This window comes from Microcebus murinus, chromosome 9 (genome assembly GCF_040939455.1).
Source record: "Microcebus murinus isolate Inina chromosome 9, M.murinus_Inina_mat1.0, whole genome shotgun sequence".
NCBI lineage: Eukaryota > Metazoa > Chordata > Mammalia > Primates > Cheirogaleidae > Microcebus > Microcebus murinus.
In genome coordinates, this window is record NC_134112.1 from 59,615,997 (window position 1) to 59,635,630 (window position 19,634).

The 19,634-nt window shown below is 35.6% G+C and overlaps 2 protein-coding genes across 2 annotated transcripts in view; one reads left to right on the forward strand and one right to left on the reverse strand.

The window, feature by feature from the left end:
• Positions 1–3,064, reverse strand: part of CCDC146 (coiled-coil domain containing 146) — a 147,679-nt gene extending 144,615 nt beyond the window's left edge. Inside the window, exon 1 of the mRNA XM_012747191.2 lies at positions 2,976–3,064. The gene's annotated coding sequence lies outside the window, so the exon portion shown is untranslated. The remainder of the gene's footprint in view (positions 1–2,975) is intronic.
• Positions 3,065–3,444: 380 nt separating this feature from the next.
• The window catches only part of FAM185A (family with sequence similarity 185 member A), a 45,169-nt gene continuing 28,979 nt past the window's right edge, over positions 3,445–19,634 (forward strand). The window contains exons 1-4 of the mRNA XM_012747331.3: positions 3,445–4,048; positions 6,441–6,550; positions 9,916–10,008; positions 15,209–15,347. Of these exons, the coding sequence (XP_012602785.2) occupies positions 3,604–4,048; positions 6,441–6,550; positions 9,916–10,008; positions 15,209–15,347 (787 nt within the window). The 5' untranslated portion in view covers positions 3,445–3,603. The remainder of the gene's footprint in view (positions 4,049–6,440; positions 6,551–9,915; positions 10,009–15,208; positions 15,348–19,634) is intronic.

Below are 19,634 nucleotides of genomic sequence, written 5' to 3' on the forward strand. Positions count from 1 at the left end.
CTGAATTAATGAATCCTTTGTTTTGTTTACATTTTCTTCTCAGAACTCTCATGCCCTCTGCTGTTCACTTATTGAACATAAATCATTAAATAAGATATTTATTGACATCTGTATTTACATGGTAAAAAATCCTTCACCCATTTGATTATTAGAGTCAGTCTTATGAAACAATATATGCTAAAAATGCTTTTAAATTTTTTTCTTATAAATGCAATATATGTTCACCATTGATAACGCACAAAAAATGAAGTAAGCACTCATAATCTAACTGTTTAAAGATAACTACTGTTATCAAGTGGTGTCTACCCCTCTGGAATTGTTTCTATGCAGTATAATTTTATATTAAATTTTTTATTGTTACAGAACTAGGATCATACTATATATACACTTTTGTATTTGCTTGTTTCACTTATTAGAGAATATTTCCCATATCATTGACTCATCTTCAAAATATAATGTTAAAATTATTGTATAATATTCCAGATGTGGCTGGGTACGGTGGCTTGCACCTGTAATGCTAGCACTTTGGAAGCCTTAGGCGTGAGGATTGCTTGAGGTCAGGAGTTTAAAACCACCAGACTGAGCAAGAGCAAAACAGGACTCTACAAAAATTAGCCAGGTGTGGTGGCATGCCTCTGTAGTCCCAACTATTCAGGAGGCTGAGGCAGGAAGATCACTTGAGCCCAGGAGTTTGAGGTTGCAATGAGCTATGATCACACCACTGCACTCTAGCCCTGGTGACAGAGTGAGACCTTGTCTCAAAGAAAAAAAAAATTCCAGATGTATACTAATTATATAATACCCTCTTATTTGGTGGAATTTGAATTGATGAGATTATTATAAGTAACCCTGTAAAAACAAAATTCTTTCAACATTCCTAATTTTATGCTTACATCCTAAAAAATATAATTTCTGGGTCACAGATACACATATTTTCAAGCCTTTTCATGCTTATTGTTGTGAACATATTCTGAAAACTATAATATCATATAGATGGAAAGTACAATATTTTTTAGTCACTATTGTCATGTGGACAGACTTGATACTCATTAGACTGTTTTTAAGTGTCTATAACATTTTAATATCTTCTGTCAATCTCAATACAACAATTTTCTCCATTTTCAACTTCACATGATCAGAAAAGTAACTTTCTGTCAATTTTATTTGAGTATTTTGAATTATATTTGAATTATATTCAATTATATTTGAATATATTTCAATTTTGTTTATTTGAATATAGTAAAATAATTATTAAGCAACACAGACAATTATGGTTCAGTTGCCAATTCCATTAACTTAGTTTGTCTCAGAAAAGGAAAAATTACCATAGAAACACAATTATTTATTAAGGATTCATATTTAATCTAAAAATATCTAGCATTTTTACAACAAATTTGAGTACATTCTCAACTTGCTTAAATCAATGCCTTTTTTCAAATTTCTTTTCAAAGTTATGCCTGTGGGTTTTCATAAAAAAAGAGAGCTTGAAGATTAGTCTGAATAATCATGACCACATGAAACACAAAGCCAAAGACAGAACCATTATTCATTCAGTGGGCACTTCTTCACTAAAGGAAGAAGAATAAGGAGGGAGGGAGGACCAGAAGAACAGAAAAGAGGAAATGATAACTTAAGAAAACACTGCATTTTAAAAATGGTAATGGTTAGCAAATAATGTGTGGCATGAGCCCTTTAGCCCAGTCTGTCTGTCTATCAGTATAGCTCCCAGAAATTCTGGTCATTGCACTTAGCCAAGCGCTACAATTTTTGAAGGCATCCAGTTTTAGCACTTGCATTTTATGAAATGTCATTGCTTGCAGGTGACTTAGCTAAAAAAAAAAAAATTAAGGAATAATTTATAGTAAAAGGTAGAGGCAAAGAAAGAGAGAGAGAAACCAGACAGAAAAGGAGAAAATAAATCTTTGTTTTTCTTTTTCATCATTTTATTGTCTATAGAACAATTAAATATAAAAGGTAAAAGAGACCTTACTCATTTAATACAATCCTTCTTCATCTTAAAACTGAAGAAATGGGTCCAGGTGACACAGATAAACCAGGAAAATAATCTGACGCCCTGTCCCACCCTCTTTCCACTGCATATGTTGATTTTCTCTTTTTTTGTATCTTTTTTCAGTCCCCAAACTGAGGATCATTGTAGTCAAAGAGATCAATGTTGCTCTCAAAACAAGTTCTGATGTCTTAGTAACACAGAATCAATGGTAAGTACATTGAACTAAAAATACAATAATACATTGCATTTTTGTAGACTGTGCACTGCGTTCCCTTCCATTTTCTTATTGATCCTTACAAAAACCCTTTTAGGCAAGGCAAGGAAGATGTTAATGTCTTTATTTTCAAAGCCAGCAATTGAAACCCAAAGAAGTACAAAGACTGGCATAAGGTCACTTAGGGTCAGGAAGGAGCCAGATTCCTATATTTGCTACTGAAGAGGGAGTTCCCTCAAAAAGCACCAATTTAGGCCGGGTGCTGTGGCTCACGCCTGTAATCCTAGCTCTTGGGAGGCCGAGGCAGGCGGATTGCTCAAGGTCAGGAGTTCAAAACCAGCCTGAGCAAGAGCGAGACCCCGTCTCTACTATAAATAGAAAGAAATTAATTGGCCAACTGATATATATATAAAAAATTAGCCGGGCATAGTGGCACATGCCTGTAGTCCCAGCTACTTGGGAGGCTGAGGCAGAAGGATCACTGGAGCCCAGGAGTTTGAGGTTGCTGTGAGCTAGGCTGACGCCATGGCACTCACTCTAGCCTGGACAACAAAGCGAGACTCTGTCTCAAAAAAAAAAAAAAAAAAAGCACCAATTTGGCTCTTCGCTTGCCAAGAGATTCTCCATCCAAGGAGCCTCCGCCTCCACACCCCCTCCGGCACTAGTTTAGTTAAGCTCGTTTCTAACCACCCACACAGAGGAGACTTCTAGTTTGCACCTAGTTCTCATCTTTAAAGAGCAATTTCTTACCCTTTGCCTTAGTACTGATCCTTCTTTAGGCTCCTCTTTTTCTCTTTGGGTTTTGGCCTCCTCGGTCTCACTCCAAAGCTCCACCCTCTCCAAACAAGAAGTAGCGTCCTCAGTATCCAAGGTGACCAAGGGCAGCGTTACCTCGTGCCCTTTCCACTCTTTCCATTGGCCAGTAGGGGTCCCCTGTAGATTTTTTTTTTCCTGCCTCCCATGGCCAATGGGCTTGAGGCGAAGGGCGCGCGCCTTTCCCAGCCCAGTCTAATAACTGCGGTGCCACAGGTCCACTCTTGCGCACTGCCTCCTGGGACGTGTAGTTTATAAAGCGAAGAGCCCTTCGACGTCTGGCCCCTTTAGAACTAACAATCCCGTCGGCCTTCGCGAAAGGGGCGGGAGTAGGCTAGGAGTCTCGGTCAGAGTTGATACTTAACAAGTTTTGAAATTCCAACTTGCTCCCCTGCTGCTGAGGTTTAAATCGCCTTGCCAAGGGAGCGGGCTTGCTCTTGTTTCAGCAGACCCTCGCAAAGTCTCATTATTGACTTGAGGCCGCACAGTGGCACAGTCGATTGACTGTGGCAAGTCACCCTCCCTGTTGCTAAGGTGTTCTGAGTGAGGGCGAGAGGGGCCTGCGATGCTCACCCCCTGCGTAAGCTGGCGGTCTGGCTGCCTCCGGCTCCGCCGGCTCCGAGTGTGGGCAGGCGCAGGGCCCTGGACTTGCCAGGCTTGCCAGGCCAGGCCGTACCACTCCGGTGAGGGCGAGCGACGGCCCGACTCGGAGGCCCAGGTTCCTCCGCCTGGCCCCGCGCGCCGGCTTCTGAGGGAGTGGACGCTGCCGGTGAGCCCGTTCGGTCGGCTGCGGGCGCGGCTCCCGTGCCACCTGGCCGTGAGGCCCCTGGACCCCCTCACCTACCCGGATGGCGACCGCGTGCTGGTCGCGGTGTGTGGCGTGGAGGACGGGGCGCGGGGCCTAGACGGGCTGCAGGTAAAGTACGACGAGGCTCTGAAAGAGATGGCCATCGTGTCTGACACCATCGACCCCCAGGCGTCCGTGGAGGTGAACGCGCCCCTGAAGTTTGGCAAGTGAAGTGACGTTAAAACGGGTTTGAGTTCCTGGGCAGCATAGCGGACTGCACTTTTAATTGGGCCTTTTGAACCTGGCTTTCTTTCTGACCAGATTTACTTTTGTCCCCTTGGGAAGCTGCCTCTTTCTTCTTCTGTTTTACTCTGACTTTCCAAGCAGTATTTAAAAATTAGGTTCTCAGTTACGAAAATGTTATACATCAAATGGAAACGTAATTTAGAATAATCCAAGTCAAATACCATTTGTGGAGCTCCTTGTGTTCTCCTTTGTCACTTGGTCATAAGCAAACTGGCTTATTTTTCAAGATTGAAGTTCTTGATAATCCGTTCAATGACATGGCAATCTATATACATTTCCCCCTGCTCACAGCGTGGGAGTCTGTCCCAAAATAGTCATGTCTATAGGATGTTCCATATCTAACCTGGACCAAGTATTTGGTTTCAAATAGGTACCCAGCTTCTTAATGACGTTCCCATTCTTTGTGGCCTAGGTTCTCCATGAGTAGCAAGTTTTAAAAAAAACAAATAGTAAGACTGCCTGGGAAATTTCAGTAATAATGTCTGCAAGAAGATGTTTCCTAAGTATTTAGGTTCCATGTTACTTCCCAGATGCAAGCCACTGTGTATACACACTTCTCTAGGAAGGGCTCCTCAGGTTCTTGTTCTTTCTGGGGCTGAAGGGTGATATTGATGGTGATCATAACACTTAACATTTCTAAGATAATCTTTTCTAATCTTTACAGTTCCACCATAAAAGTGATACAGTAGTCTCCCCTTATGTGTAGTTTTGCTTTCTTGGCTTGTTACGTGCATCCACCACTGTCTGAAAATATTAACATATTGTATGTGAGAGAGAGACCACATTCACGTAACTTTCATTAGCGTATACTGTTATAATTGTTCTATTTATTCGTTAATCTCTTATTGTGCCTAATTTATAAATTAAACTCTATCATTGGTATGTATATAGGAAAAAACAGCATATGTAAGGTTCGGTACTCTCTGTGGTTTCAGGCATCTACAGGGGGTCTTGAAATGTGTCCCGTGCAGATAAGGGGGCACTACTGAACTGTTATTGTCACCATTTCAGATGAGGGAATTGAGATGCAGAAAGTTGCATAAAGTAAATATTTATTGTGGGTGAAAAAATAGGAAAAAATGGCTTCATGAAACTTAACATTATGGTGGGGGTAGATCAAGGAATATATGCCTACTCTCAGGTATAAAGTATTGGAACTAGGATTTAAACTGACTGGAGTCTGTTCAACCACTATACTTCTAAACTTTTAAGTAGCCTAGATGAATGAGACTCTGCCCTCAAAATGTAACAGTCTGGCGTGGGTTAGGGGGGAAGATTTACCAATTACACAAAATAGGCTGAGTACTGCATAGAAATAGAGTTAAGCAAAGTTTATGGCAGCACAGATGAAAATGGATACTATCTTTGCAGGTGATTCCAAATCTCATTATTTTTGGCATCCTCTTTTTAGAGCCAGAACTCCACTTCCAATTTACTGTTTCCATGCATCTATTCCACAGGCCCCTCAAATCAACATAACTCAATTTTCTTCATGCTTGTTCCTGTAGTTTGTCTATTACCTATTTCAGTGAATGGGTGACAGTAGCATTAACTACCGCTCAGTGTCTAGCCTTAACTTCTCCACCTACCTAGTAAGGATAGAATATCTTTAGAATCTGTTTCCTTCTCTCTTTATCTACCAATGCTGCCCCTTTATGTGAATTAGGTATTAAATGTCAATGTTTTAAATATTTTTTGTACCCAGGGATGCCTAAGGTTACATCATAAATTGACAGCCAAGGGTGGCATCTGTGATTCCTTATTTTCCAAACTTTCTTCATATATCACTGTTATTTATTTATAATCTTGTGGTTTTAATAGTATTTATTATTAGATTATTCAAAGTTGTTCCCATTTTTAAAAATTACTTCAAATACCTTGTGATACAACTTCATGGTCATATTTTCATTATTTAGATATGAAAGGCTAGAGGTAGGATTTGAACACTTAAATCATGATCATATATACTAGAGAAGAAGCTTCTATGATCTTCCACAGGAGTAATGATAAGAATTGCAGTCTCTTGCCTCTTTTATTTTCCATTTATGTTATTTTCTCTCTTTAAATGATATAGGCCAATAGAAATAACTGCTCTGTTTCTAAAAAGTGGCAGACAGGCCATTGCATTTGGTCCTGTTGCCATGGTGGGGACCCCTTACCTTTAGAGAGAAACTGTTGGCAACTATGCTTTCTCCAGGATTCAGAAATATTACAGATATAACTGAGGAGCTGGATTTCTAGGATGTACTAAAATGCTTGGGAATTCATTTACTGTAGTGCTAACTTATTTTTTCTTTTTTCACTTCTAGGTTTGAATATCAAATCATCAGGGTCTGGCTGTGTAAAAATTCAAAATATTGAGTGTGATGATTGCAAAATTGAAACTGAGCAGGGGACCAGCATCTTGCAATCTGTTAAGGTATAAGCATTTTTCTAATTTTGTTTCAATACTATTTTTTAACCCTTAAACTATAAAATCAAACTAAAGAGATTATTCTATTTTTCAGGATTTTTTCATCTACCTTTATTTGCATCTGTCCACACATGAATCATTTCAAATAAATTTAGTTGTACAAACACCATAAAAGATTAAGAATACTGTTACATGCCCTTTTAGCAAAATGGGTTGATTCAGGTTCTGGTTATAGAAGATAGCTTAATGAGGTCTTCTTCATGTTGAAGGACTAACTGGTTGAGAATATTATAGTTCCTTTTTGTTCTTAGAAATATTTTGTTCAATCATTGATGCTTAAGTTTCAGAAAATTAATTTAGAATATTATCCTCTGAAGACTCAGAGTTTGAGATTTCCAATTTTACAATCAAAATTAGAACCTAATGTACTATTTTCTATCTCTTTGCATTCATATTTTGATTCATCGGATAATTCTGAAAGATCATTCTCTGTCAGTTTTCTTCTTTTTTGCCTTTATGGGCATAAAATAAAAAAATGGTTTTTCAGCCTTGGCACTATTGATATTTTGGGCCAGATCATTCTTTCTTATTGGGGGGGCTGTCCTGTGCAATGTAGGATGTTAGCACTATCTCCAGTCTTTACCTTCTAGGGGACAGTAGCATGCTCCTAAGTTAGGACAAGAAAAAATGTCTCCAGACATTGCCAAATGTCCTCTGGGGTACAAAGTCACCTCCAGTTGAGAACTACCATTCTAGGCAAGTCCATCATTCTATTTTCTTATTATTAATATTTTAGTCTTTTTTTTAACATAATTGGGAATAATTGAAGAATAATGATGAAATAACTCCTGTAATGATAAAATAGCAAAATGTTATAAGACATATGAAAAATAAGAATACTATTATTCCATAATGTATTTTAGATTTATAGGAGTCCAGTGGACTGTTATGGTAATTTCAAGATAGATGAGTTTTACTTGATTTTTTCAAAGTTAATAAATTTTCTGTTCATTCTTTGAAAAACTTCTAAAAAAACAAAAGTCATCAAATTCAATCCTTACAAATAAAATAGCTCAAAAAAGAAATTAAAGAACTGAATTGGGCCAGTGGATCCTAATGGTATACCAAGGGTTAAGAGTTATTCTTGAGATTTTGGGATTTAACTGATGTAAATTCACAAATGAGAACACTGGAAAAATATCTGGTTTGAGTTTTAAATGTGATATAATATCATTACCTTGAATTAGTGATCACCTGTTGATATAAGTTTCTCTTTCACTTATTTTAAGGACATGAAATATAGTTGATCTATGTAATAAAATTTGCCTCAACTAGAGTGCAATGACATCATTCTAGCTCACTGCAACCTCCTGGGCTCAAGTGATCCTCCTGTCTCAGTCTGCTGAGTAGCTGGGACTACAAGCATGTGCCATGACACCCGACTAATATTTCTATTTTTTATAGAGATGGGGTCTTGCTCTTGCTCAGGCTGGTCTCGAACTCCTGACCTCAAGCAATTCTCCTGCCTTGGCCTCCCAGATTGCCAAGATTATAGGCATGAGCCCAGGTGTCCTCAAACCTTTTAAACAGGGGGCCAGTTCACTGTCCCTCAGACCATCAGAGGGCCAGACTATAGTTTAAAAAAAACTATGAACAAATTCCTATGCACACTGCACATATCTTATTTTGAAGCAAAAAAACAAACAGGCAAAAACACCCGCATGTGGCCCACATTTGAGGACGCCTGCGTGAGCTACTGCACCTGGCCTATAATACAGATTTTTTAAAAGAATGATTCATTGTGCTCTTTTCACTAAATTTTTTGAAATTTATTCCTGGGCTATTTTACCTAAAGTTTTACTGTATTCCCTCTAAGTAAAGCAACCAAAAACTATATGGTTGTTTTGAATTTTTGTCTCCCTACCTTTTAGACATTTCTCTGCAGTTGTTAGTAATGCTGTTGGTAAATTTGCTTTTGCTATTTTTCTTCCTCTGCAACTTCTGCTATTTACCTGTTCTTCATCTCTTTATAATTATATGGCAGAACTGAAGACATACGTGATAGGTAAGGGAAAATAAACTAAAAAAAAAAAAAAAATAGACCAAACATCTAATGGCTCACATACAATTATACATAGTTTATTTCTCCCTTGGTCCAAGTATGTGGGTGGCTCCTTTTCTTTCAGAGATCCTCCGTTCCTTCCATCTTCTGGATCTGCCATCTCTTAGAGCATTGTTATCATCTGCATCCACCTAGGGAAAGGGAAGAAAGAGCACAGAGAAGAAGTGCCTATTTTTCCAAAAATGCCAACCTGGAAATGGCACGTTACATTTCCACTTACTTTCTATTGGTAAAACTTAATAATACCTAAGAGGTAAGGGAAGTTGGAAAACGTAGTCTCACCACAGGCCATGCTATACTGCTTTTACTTTGGGGGAAAAAATGGATTTTGGTGGGCCAATAGTAGTGTTTCATATAGTTGCCAAGCACCACCAAATCCTCTCTCTCTCTCTCTCTCTCTCTCTCTCTCTCTCTCACACACACACACACACACACACACACACACACACACACACACACACACACACACACTCTTTCTCTCTCTTTTTTTTTATGTCTGGCAGAGGAGGCCTGGCTTGTGGCTGCTGTTTTATCTGTGCTTGAGGACATTTGCACTTAGTTCCAGTTTCTGAAGTGTGTTGTGCTAGAAGGTTTAACAGTGGGCTGTTACAATAAGTGTATTCTATCCTTCAGATCACTCTAGCCTTAAGAGTATGCATTTTGGAATCACACAGAGCTTGATTCTAATTGTTAGGTTAGATTTTGTTGTTGTTTTTTTAACTGTGTCACTCTAATAAAGTTATTTAACCTTTCTGAGTCTTGGTTTTCTTCCTTTGTAAAATGGGAAAAATGTAATAGCCATCTCTCTGGGTTGTTGTGAGGATTAAATGATAGTTCATGTAAAGTAGGTAACATTGCATCTGGTGCAGAGAAAATGCCAAGTAAGTGATAACTATTACTGTTATTAATAGTAATGATGAATATTAATAATGATGAATAGTAACTATTGTTGTCATCCTCATCATCCTTAATATTTAGTTAGCTGGTCATAGTGATCTTTTATTCTCAAGCCCTTCAGTGAAGCTAATTGAAGACCTTTTTATCTGTTTGAGTTTAGGTGGCTTATTTAATCCTTTTAACAGTCATTGACATATTTTTCTGTTTGATGTCATTATTCCAAATAGTTTCTATTTCTTTTGCTTCATTATTACTATTACTATTAATAAAGAAATGTTGAAAATGTTTCATTAGTACAAGTCAAACTTATTCTCTTTTTTTCTGTATATGTGTTTTTGTATTTATCTTTCAGAGTCAAAAATTTCATGTTCAGACAAAAGGAGGCAAAGTGATCTGTCTGGGAACAATTTATGGAAATATAGATATTCATGCATCAGATAAAAGTGTAAGATTGAAACTTTCTTTTTTTAATAGTTACAATTTTGCTTCCATTTGGCTCACAGGGTGGAGAGGTTGTATAAAATTTCTGGTGTAACATTCCCTTTTTAATACATTGTAGCTCATTAGTAAATTCAAATTTGGAATTGAGGTGATAAAATATTACAGAATTTAAGTTTTAGTTTGTAGTTTAATACTTTTGACAGTTATTTAGTTCTTAATCTGTAATAAATAAATACTTAAATGCTTACTATTTAATTTTAGTTCCAAAGAGATTTTTATTTTTATGATCATACATTAAAATAGTTCATTAAGTAATATCAATATTTTGATTGGATTTTTCTCATGGATTAGGTTTATAAACCTCTGTTTCAAATTTGAATTTACTAATGAACTACTATTGAGGGGTTTCAAAACTCTGTTTCCTTCAGTATTTTCCACAAGGTGGCACCATTAGATAATTTACTGTTCTCTAAAAGCTGGATTTTTAGCAGTTATGGAAAGATTGTATTTTTTTAAGCAACTTCTTTTGTTGCTTTCTGTGATTTAGCATAGTATTAAGAGTAAGAGTATAATTTTATAATCTATGTTGTCAGTTTTTTAAATGTGATCAATAATGTTTTAAATCTTTGAGAAAATCTAAGTCTCCTTTTACTTTACAATTATGCAATTTGCAAGGGTCTTTTAAAATAAATTAGCTAAACTCTATGGTCAGCTTTATTCTTAGATAATTGGTGGGGAGGATTGTGAGCATATTTTGTAGGTAAATTATTGTTGGCATTATTAAAGTAGATTATAACACTAATCGTTTCTATTGATATCACTTTATTTTCTATCATCTTTCTCTTAGAATGTATGGGAGGCTGTTTAAGCCCAAACATTTCAATACACCCTTTAAATTAAACTAGGAAAATGTTGAAAGATACCATGTGGCCTTATGCATCAGCTCTTTTGAAATGGCATTTAGTGTTTCACTTCTCAGATAGCTGTGGTCTTGGAGGTACAAGAGGGAAATTGGACAAGTTTGTAGCACCTTCAAACTCAGTTCCTTGTATGATGGCTAATGTTATTTGAAATGACCTAAGTTACTGGCATATTATGTATTTATATTCAAATATATTCAATTATTTGCTATTTTGAATAGTTTGGCTACTGTTTCCTCTCATTAGTTATTTGTTCCAACTTATATGGTTTATTGCATATTCATTTATTCCTACTTTCTATCACACTATTTTATTTCTTGCTTGATTGAGTTTTGTGATGTACTTTATTATATACAGTGTTAATTTTTAATGCATATTTATAAGTTTGTGATTATTAAAAAACATCAAATACTTATGGAATCTGTTAACTTTTAATATATAACTTTCATAGGAATGTGCTTTGAATATTTGAGAGGCAGCATAGCTAATTGCTTAAGAGCACAGAATTGAGAACCAAACTGCCTGTGTTTGAATTCTGGCTTGGCAATTTACGAAGCTCTATAACTTCAGACAAGTTAACTTAACCTGTTTGTCTGTTTTTTGGAAAGCGGGATAATAGTAATGGATCTAACTCAGAGGGCTGTTGTGAGGATTAAATGAATTAATACAGGCAAAATATTTAAAACAGTGTCTGGCACATAGCTAACTTTAATATAATACATACTGTGATGATGATGATAAAGGTAAAGGGATCACAAGAAAGATAACTTGACCAGATCTGGATCTACCAGTTAATTTCCCTGAGACTCAGTTTCATTATTCAGAAACAAACAGTCATATTTGTTTTGTCTACTCAACAAGATTGTGAGAATCAAATGAGCACTATAAATAATAGCATTGTTATTTACATAGCTGTTTTTAAATTCTATCATTAATTTCAGTATCTTAAATTAGTTTTATAACTTAAAAGGGGATATAGAAACCCATTTCATTTGACTTTTTGGTGAATTAATGACATAGTTTTCAGTTTTCCTCTTTTTCTTAGTCTGGGCTACAAAGCCACAGTACTTCCTTAAAATTTGGTTTTCATTATTTTTTTTTTTTTTTTTTTTTTTGAGCCAGAGTCTCGCTTTGTTATCCAGGCTAGAGTGAGTGCCGTGGCGTCAGCCTAGCTCACAGCAACCTCAAACTCCTGGGCTCCAGCGATCCTTCTGCCTCAGCCTCCCGAGTAGCTGGGACTACAGGCATGCGCCACCATGCCCGGCTAATTTTTTTTTTATATATATATATCAGTTGGCCAATTAATTTCTTTCTATTTATAGTAGAGACGGGGTCTCGCTGTTGCTCAGGCTGGTTTTGAACTCCTGACCTTGAGCAATCCGCCCGCCTCGGCCTCCCAGAGAGCTAGGATTACAGGCGTGAGCCACCCCGCCCGGCCGGTTTTCATTATTTTTAAGAAGTACAAGTAACTATTATAAATAACAAAAAGTTATTTATAATAATTTTAAATTATTGTAAGTATTTATAATAACTAAATTTATGAAAAAATTTCCTTTTATGTAGGAAAGAAAAATCAATTTAGAATAATGCTTCTGTCAGGATGGTGGTGATTTTTGGATCTACTTCTTTCTTTAAATAGCTACTTCTATTAACAAGCAAGCTATACAGTTTAATCTAGGAAGTGTATTTATGATTTTTTTTTCCATTAGCATGATTAACTATAAATCAGAGTCTTAATATTTTCCTATAAACAATGGTATCCTAAGTTTAATTGTTTTAGTTAGAATCTGATATAGTGCATTATATGTGGCTATTAGTGAATTTTGAATGTCTTCGAAATTAATTTAATGGAATGATTGGTTAAAGTAACTATGTTGTGTTGTGGGGAGGGTATTGTGGTTTCATTTGCTTTCATTTGCTTTGGCAGGGCAAGAGAGGATATGTTTCTAGCTTCCTAGAGAGTAAAATATTTAGTGTTTAATGAACAAAGTAATGGTGGCATTTTCCAGATACTTATAAGGAGTATCTTGATGCCTTTATTTGGTTATGGGGAGAGTCTAATCAGAAGTGCCCCTTTGCCAATTTAATTAAGTTTCAAATATTCTTTAAATATTTATCTTTTGGTGTTCCCTAAAACAGCCTCACTATTTATGAAAGGCTTACTTTGTTGCCTGCTTTATGAAAATATTTGGAGAATTTGAAACCATGAGCATAAAGCAACTTTTCACAAAGAAATTTTGTAGGTAAAGGATAATTTTTTTTCAGGAATTTTATAACCTTTACTGTAAAGCTTAGGAAGGCAAAACATATGTACTTTCACAAATACGAATGTAGGTAAAATATCTATCTTTCTTTGATAGATTTATTGAAGCTAGATTTAAAGCAAAAATTCCCATGAATTTACAGTTAGTTTAAAAGAAAACTTCAATAGATAAGAATCAAACAGATGTATATCATATACTTAATAATTAAGTCCATTAAAAAAGAGAGATACATACTTTAAATCTAGAAGGGCAAGTAATTCTCATTTGCTTCCCAGAAGAACATCTGGATACTTTTCTTTCTCTTTTTATACTTTTATTTTTTAATATTTTAGTATTCTAGAAACTCAATTCTTATTAGATAACATCTTGAACTCAACAATTTTTGAAGGGCATATTTGGAGTGGATGATACTGATGCCAATGGTTGAAAAACAGTGATGTTATTTCTTTAAACACCACACTGTACTATCTGATATTTGAAGTTGTCCTGGGACAAAACCGTGGCAAGCCTTCCTGGTGATTGTTTTATGTCAACAATTTTATATTACACTCACTTTATGCTTATAAAACATTTGTTTAAAATATTATAAAGATGATTGGAATCCTTAACTAGATATCTTCATTTTACATTATGAACAATATATGATACCTATTATCTATTATACATCTTACGTTGTGAACAATATGTGATATCTATTATCTATCTATTATATACCTAAATAGATATTGAGTTTTGTATGGGAAGCTTAAAGATAAATATAAAATTCTTTCCATTTTGTTCAACCGAAAGCTACTGCCTTAGTAAATGTAAAGTGGAAACCTTCTAGAAATAATAATATATTCAGCACATTAACATACTCAAGGAGAAAAATCATGACAGCTCAACAAAGTATGTGGTAAAATTCAAACCCATTTGTGATTGAAATCGCAATAAGAATAAAACAAATTTGAAATAGAAGAAAACATCCTTATCTGACAAGAGGTAACTAAAAGATACTTGTAGTGACCACCATACTCAATGAAACGTAAGCTTTCCTTCTGAGAACAGGAATAAGGTGTAAGGATGCCTGCCATCCCATCACTTCCATTCGCTGTCTTTCATAATTGAATTGGAGGCCTGAAGTATATGGTTGAGGCAAGAAAAAGAAAGGAAAAAAAGTATTAATATAAGGATGGGAAGGGAGGAAATGAAATTATCACTGTAGACAATATTTATGCATGTAGAATTTTTTAAAATACACATAAATTAGAATTAATGAGTTGAGTGAGGTTGTTGGATTAAGATCAAATACAAAAGTCAATTAAAATAAAATGAAAATTATAAAGATACCTGTATAATAGCACTTAAATATATCAAATAGGAATAAATCTGACAAAAGATGAAGAATTTTACAAATATCAAACATTATTAAGAGAAATCAAGCAAGACCTAAATAAATGGAAGGATATATTTGGTCTAGTCCACAGTCTATTTTTATTTTATTTTATTTTATTTATGTATTTGTTTATTTTGAGACAGAGTCTCACTTTGTTGCTTTGGCTACAGTGCCATGGCATCAGCCTAACTCACAGCAACCTCAAACTCCTGAGCTCAAGCGATCCTACTGTCTCAGCCTCCCCAGTAGCTGGGACTACAGGCATGCACCACCATGCCCAGCTAATTTTTTCTATATATTATTAGTTGTCCAATTAACATCTTACTATTTTGGGTAGAGACGGGGTCTCGCTCTTGCTCAGGCTGGTCTCGAACTCCTGAGCTCAAACGATCCGCCCACCTCAGCCTCCCAGATTGCTAGGATTACAGGTGTGAGTCACTGTGCCTGGCCTCCACAGTCTATTATACAAAGAATGCACTATTGCTCACAATCTTGTAATTAGAGTTAGGGAATCAGAGTCAGTAAAATGATTGTGTACTAGGTAGTAACTTTTTATATCATTACCCACGAATGCCATAGGTATCATTTTGGCTTTTTACCAGTTTTTGTTTTATAATGAACTGATTAGAGTCTTTCTTTTACTAGACTGTGACTGTAAATAAACTGCAGGGAAGTTCTGTTAATATATCTACTGAAGATGGTTTGCTGAAAGCCAAGTACCTTTATACAGAATCGTCATTTCTGTCTTCTGCTGCTGGGGATATTACTTTAGGAAGTGTTCATGGTAAGTTGACAAAGTCCTAATATATCTCAGATTTCTACATAGCATAAATTTTAAGAGATGACTTCTCCATAGTTGAAAAAGGATCAGGAAACTGGCCTTCTAAATAATTAATTGCCAACTAACCATCTTTTTAAAAAACATAAAAATAAAATGACTCATAAACTAATTTAATTTTATTTTGGCAAGAGATGGAAGATTATGCTTTTATGTATGAAGCTAATAGTTATTCTGGTTTTTTAATGTGTTTCCTTATAACAGGAAACAAATAACAAGGAAATAAATGCAAGAAATGAAATAAAAGCAATGTTAAAGATAGGTTCTGAGTGGTTGTTTTTTATGTTATTCCATGAAAGCTAAGAGTTAAATTCATGAAACATTTGGGTGGAATCTAATTATAGCAACCTCATGATACTAATTTTGTTTAAAATGTTTTGTATGCATTCGTACTGGTACCAGGTTTTCTCAGCATCATGTCATTTTTAGTTTTCTTTGATTAAATATCCTCTTGTGAGTTCTAAAACATGTCTCTAAAGACTAGTAATATTACATAGCTAATGTCTGAAAGAAGAGAGTATAATGGTGAGGTAATATGGCAAAAGGCATACTGGTATCACTCAGCCTGTTTCTTAAATTTCCACAGAGCAGATGATTCAAATCCAGGTTATGTTTTCTGAAATAAATTATATATATATATATATATATACCAATAGAATTAAGAATTACTTACCCTGGAAAGAAGTACAGCATATACACATCTGCTAAATGCCTTTTGGGTTATATTCCAGAAAGTATAGACTTGGACTTTTTCCATATACAGTCCACTCATTTCACTTATGTAGTAAAGCTGAATGTTGGTATCTATACACTTTGGCAACCAAATTTTAGTAGTGAGCACAAATTAGGTGGTATTAGAAAGCATGGTTAGTGCTAGCCTTGCTGTGTAGCAATTTGGTAAGTTGTCTTCTGGTTTTAAAAAAATTCTTTAATAAAGTACTTATATTCTTGAAATAATTCTTGAGCCTCAAATTAATGGTTAAACCTCAACCATTCTTGCAAGGTTAAGGTATTATTTGAGCCCAAAATAGCTTGAGTACAAGTGGAGCTATATCCAGACAAAGCAAATTCTTTTGTAACTTATTCATGTATTTAATTTCTATTCAGTTGTACATGAAGTAGATCTGGTAATTTGCAATTCTTCATATTTTAAAAATGACTTTTATGTAAGAATTGCATTTCATAATGGTAATCATAATGAAAAATACTACACTTAATATATTTAGTAGCTTTTAATGGAAATACGAGTCCTTATCAAGTCAGATGTTGATTAACATCCATGGGAAAAGCAGTTCCATTTTCTGCAGTGCTTTATACATGTTTACATGAAATTCATTAATGTTTAATTTCTTTGCTTTAAGTCAGAAAAGAATTAAATTTGGTACAGTTTGTCATTAAATCATTAATTGTGTATAGGATAGTAAAACAGGTGTACTTTTTGAGGCAGTCTCAAAGTAATCTGGGTCTGTTTATTTAAAGTAGCTAAAATGGAAACAAATTGCTAGAGATAAAAGACTTAATTCCTTAGCCTTTGCAAAGCCTTTTAATATTTACTGACCTTCACTATGAAGTCAAATACTTTTCCAAGCTGGTTTAAACCTAGGTCTTCTTTTGGACTATTATTTCAGGTTGGGTTTCCCTAAAACCACTCTAAGATGGAAATTAGAGTGCAGCAGATTTACTAGGGAGGCATCTTGGGACCAATGCCATGTAAAGGAAGGAAGCCCGATTACCATGGGAGAAGTTGGATTGTGATTGCAGTTTCAATAAACTCAACAGGGAACTCTAAAGCCGGAATGATCCCTCAGAGTTGTCTCATGTTGGGGTGAGGGGAGCTGGACCTTTATATCACCAATCATTAGATGCAGGCTGTCCCAGGAAGGAGTGTGATCTTGGGCCAGTGTGGCTCTCTTCAGCTGATGCAATTCCCAAAAAGAGCTGACAGCTGAGGGTTGTCTGCCAGCAGTACTTCCAAGAGCTGGGAAAATAAACCCTTCAGTTATGAAGGCAGTGGGGATGAGCAATTACAACATCCACTACAGTTATATTTATTTATTCATTCAACACATTTATTAACCACCTGTGTGCTGGGTTTCCAGGCACCAAGAGTGCAAAGTTGGGCAGGAGATGAAACCTATCCTTAAGGAACTCACAATATAGTGCAAGGACTGAATGTCCTTTCTTCCTTTTCTCAGTCACTGCTATCCCCATTGGGATGCTACCTCCCACCTCATTTCTAATTGTGTCCATTATCACCCTTCCTCAGCACAATGCATTCTTTTAGCTATTTCTCATAGCTTCTTTTGTACAGCAGTGAGAAGGAGTAGGGGAAGGGAAACTTTTATTCAGTTTCAAATTACAGTTATTTTCACAGAAGTAACTGTTAAAAAGCTTACATGTTGTTCAGCCCTGCTTTCCCCATCTAGTGTTTGGCCCTCACTCTGCTTTGGTTTTTTGGTATATTCAAGGGAGAAATAAGAAAGGAAACCCCTCTTCATTCCTACTCACAGCCCAGTGCCTTGACTAGTTTTTAAATGATGCTTTAGACAAGCCCAAGTGTCTTGTCTACCTCTCCGATATCACCTTTCTTTCCATCCTTGTCCTAAGGGATTATGTGAACAGACTACTGGAGTTTGGAGTTTACGGGTGGGGGTGGGATGCGTATATAAGAGCAGACAATATTTTAGTCCCATATCCTCATAGGTGAGAAGATTAGAATCATGACTGGTGAAAGTAAGTTCCTATGTTCTAACTCTTGGGATTTTAGCAGGAAGTAATGTCTCCCAAGGATCTTCCCAAGCTGGAACTCTGAATGTACATTTCTATGAATTCTTTGTTCTAAATGCTGATGGTTATATAACACAAATTAGGTATATATTAATATTTTGGCTATATTTAAACAAGCTGGCTTGGGAATCGTAAAACTTGTTTACATGGAAAATATGCTCCTACTTCTTAGCACCTGACTGACAGAAAACAAACTTTGAGACTATATGCATTCTAAGACCTACTTGTTCAGGATTTATTTAGTTTGGCTTCCTTTTTTAAAGTAAAGTTTAAACTGTTTTTTATTTCCCCTCAGGTAGAGTTGAAAAGAATCCAACATATAAATGTTATAAAAATTTTTTTTACTAAATATAATGCAATAACTGTCTTTTTAGTAGATTTTACTAGGTATATGATTTTGGTGCCCTTGTGCCAGTAGGCGGGTGGGTGGTTGTTTGAAAGCAAACATGTATTCAGTGCTTAAATTGGCCAGCCCCTTTCATTTAATGGACAATTGGCTGTTTACAGATGAGGAAGACAGGAAATGTCTCATTGTTTACTCTCAATTGCAAGTTAATCAGTAGAATAGCAAGGATTGATTCTTGCCTTTCTAGATGTTTTTAAACAGTGTTCAAACAAATGTATGTACATAGCCACCATGAACTTCTTCATTGCCACTGCAAATTCCTTCATCGCTTTGAGGGCTTCCTGGATCACTCTAGAGATGTTTCCTCTAGGCAGACAGCACTAGAACACAGATGCACTGCTTCAGCTATGTTCTATATTGTGACCTTGAGTTCCAGGATTATTTATTATAAGCCTTATGACATCTGATACAAAATGCATTTATTCCATACAGTGTTCAGGTTCAGTTCCATAGTGGCATTCAGGGACTGGACTGCTTCCATAAAAGCGATGTTGCTATCTTAAGTGTATGTCTTCTAAGGCATCCATGAAAGGAAGAGAGAGCATGAAATTTATTTCTGGTCTGTATTTTCTATTTGTTTATATACCCTGATGGCAAACTAACACCTAACATATTAATATTAGTGTTGAGTAACTTAGTGTTTATTAATGAGGAAAGGAATAATGAAAGGAGTAATTTATCTTTCCTGGCCTTGCAAATTGATTCCTATATGTGGGGAAGATAAAAATCTATCCTAAATGTTTTTCAAAGGAAATTTTTAAGTATAGCTAATTGTATTTTCTAGATACAAAAATGAATGTGCCAATTGACCAGTCATATTTATTATTTGTAAAGTTGGTTGAATCACATCTATTAAGTATGTGTGCCTTGTAATAGAAAATAAACTAGTTTATTCATTGACTCAAATATTCAGTGTTCTGGCACTGGGAATCTAGTGGGGAGAATAGGTACTTGGATAGTTTGTGTTTAGATATAAAATTTTGTGACAGTTTACTATCTGATTTCCTTTTAAATAATTGAAAATTAAATTTGGTTCTATG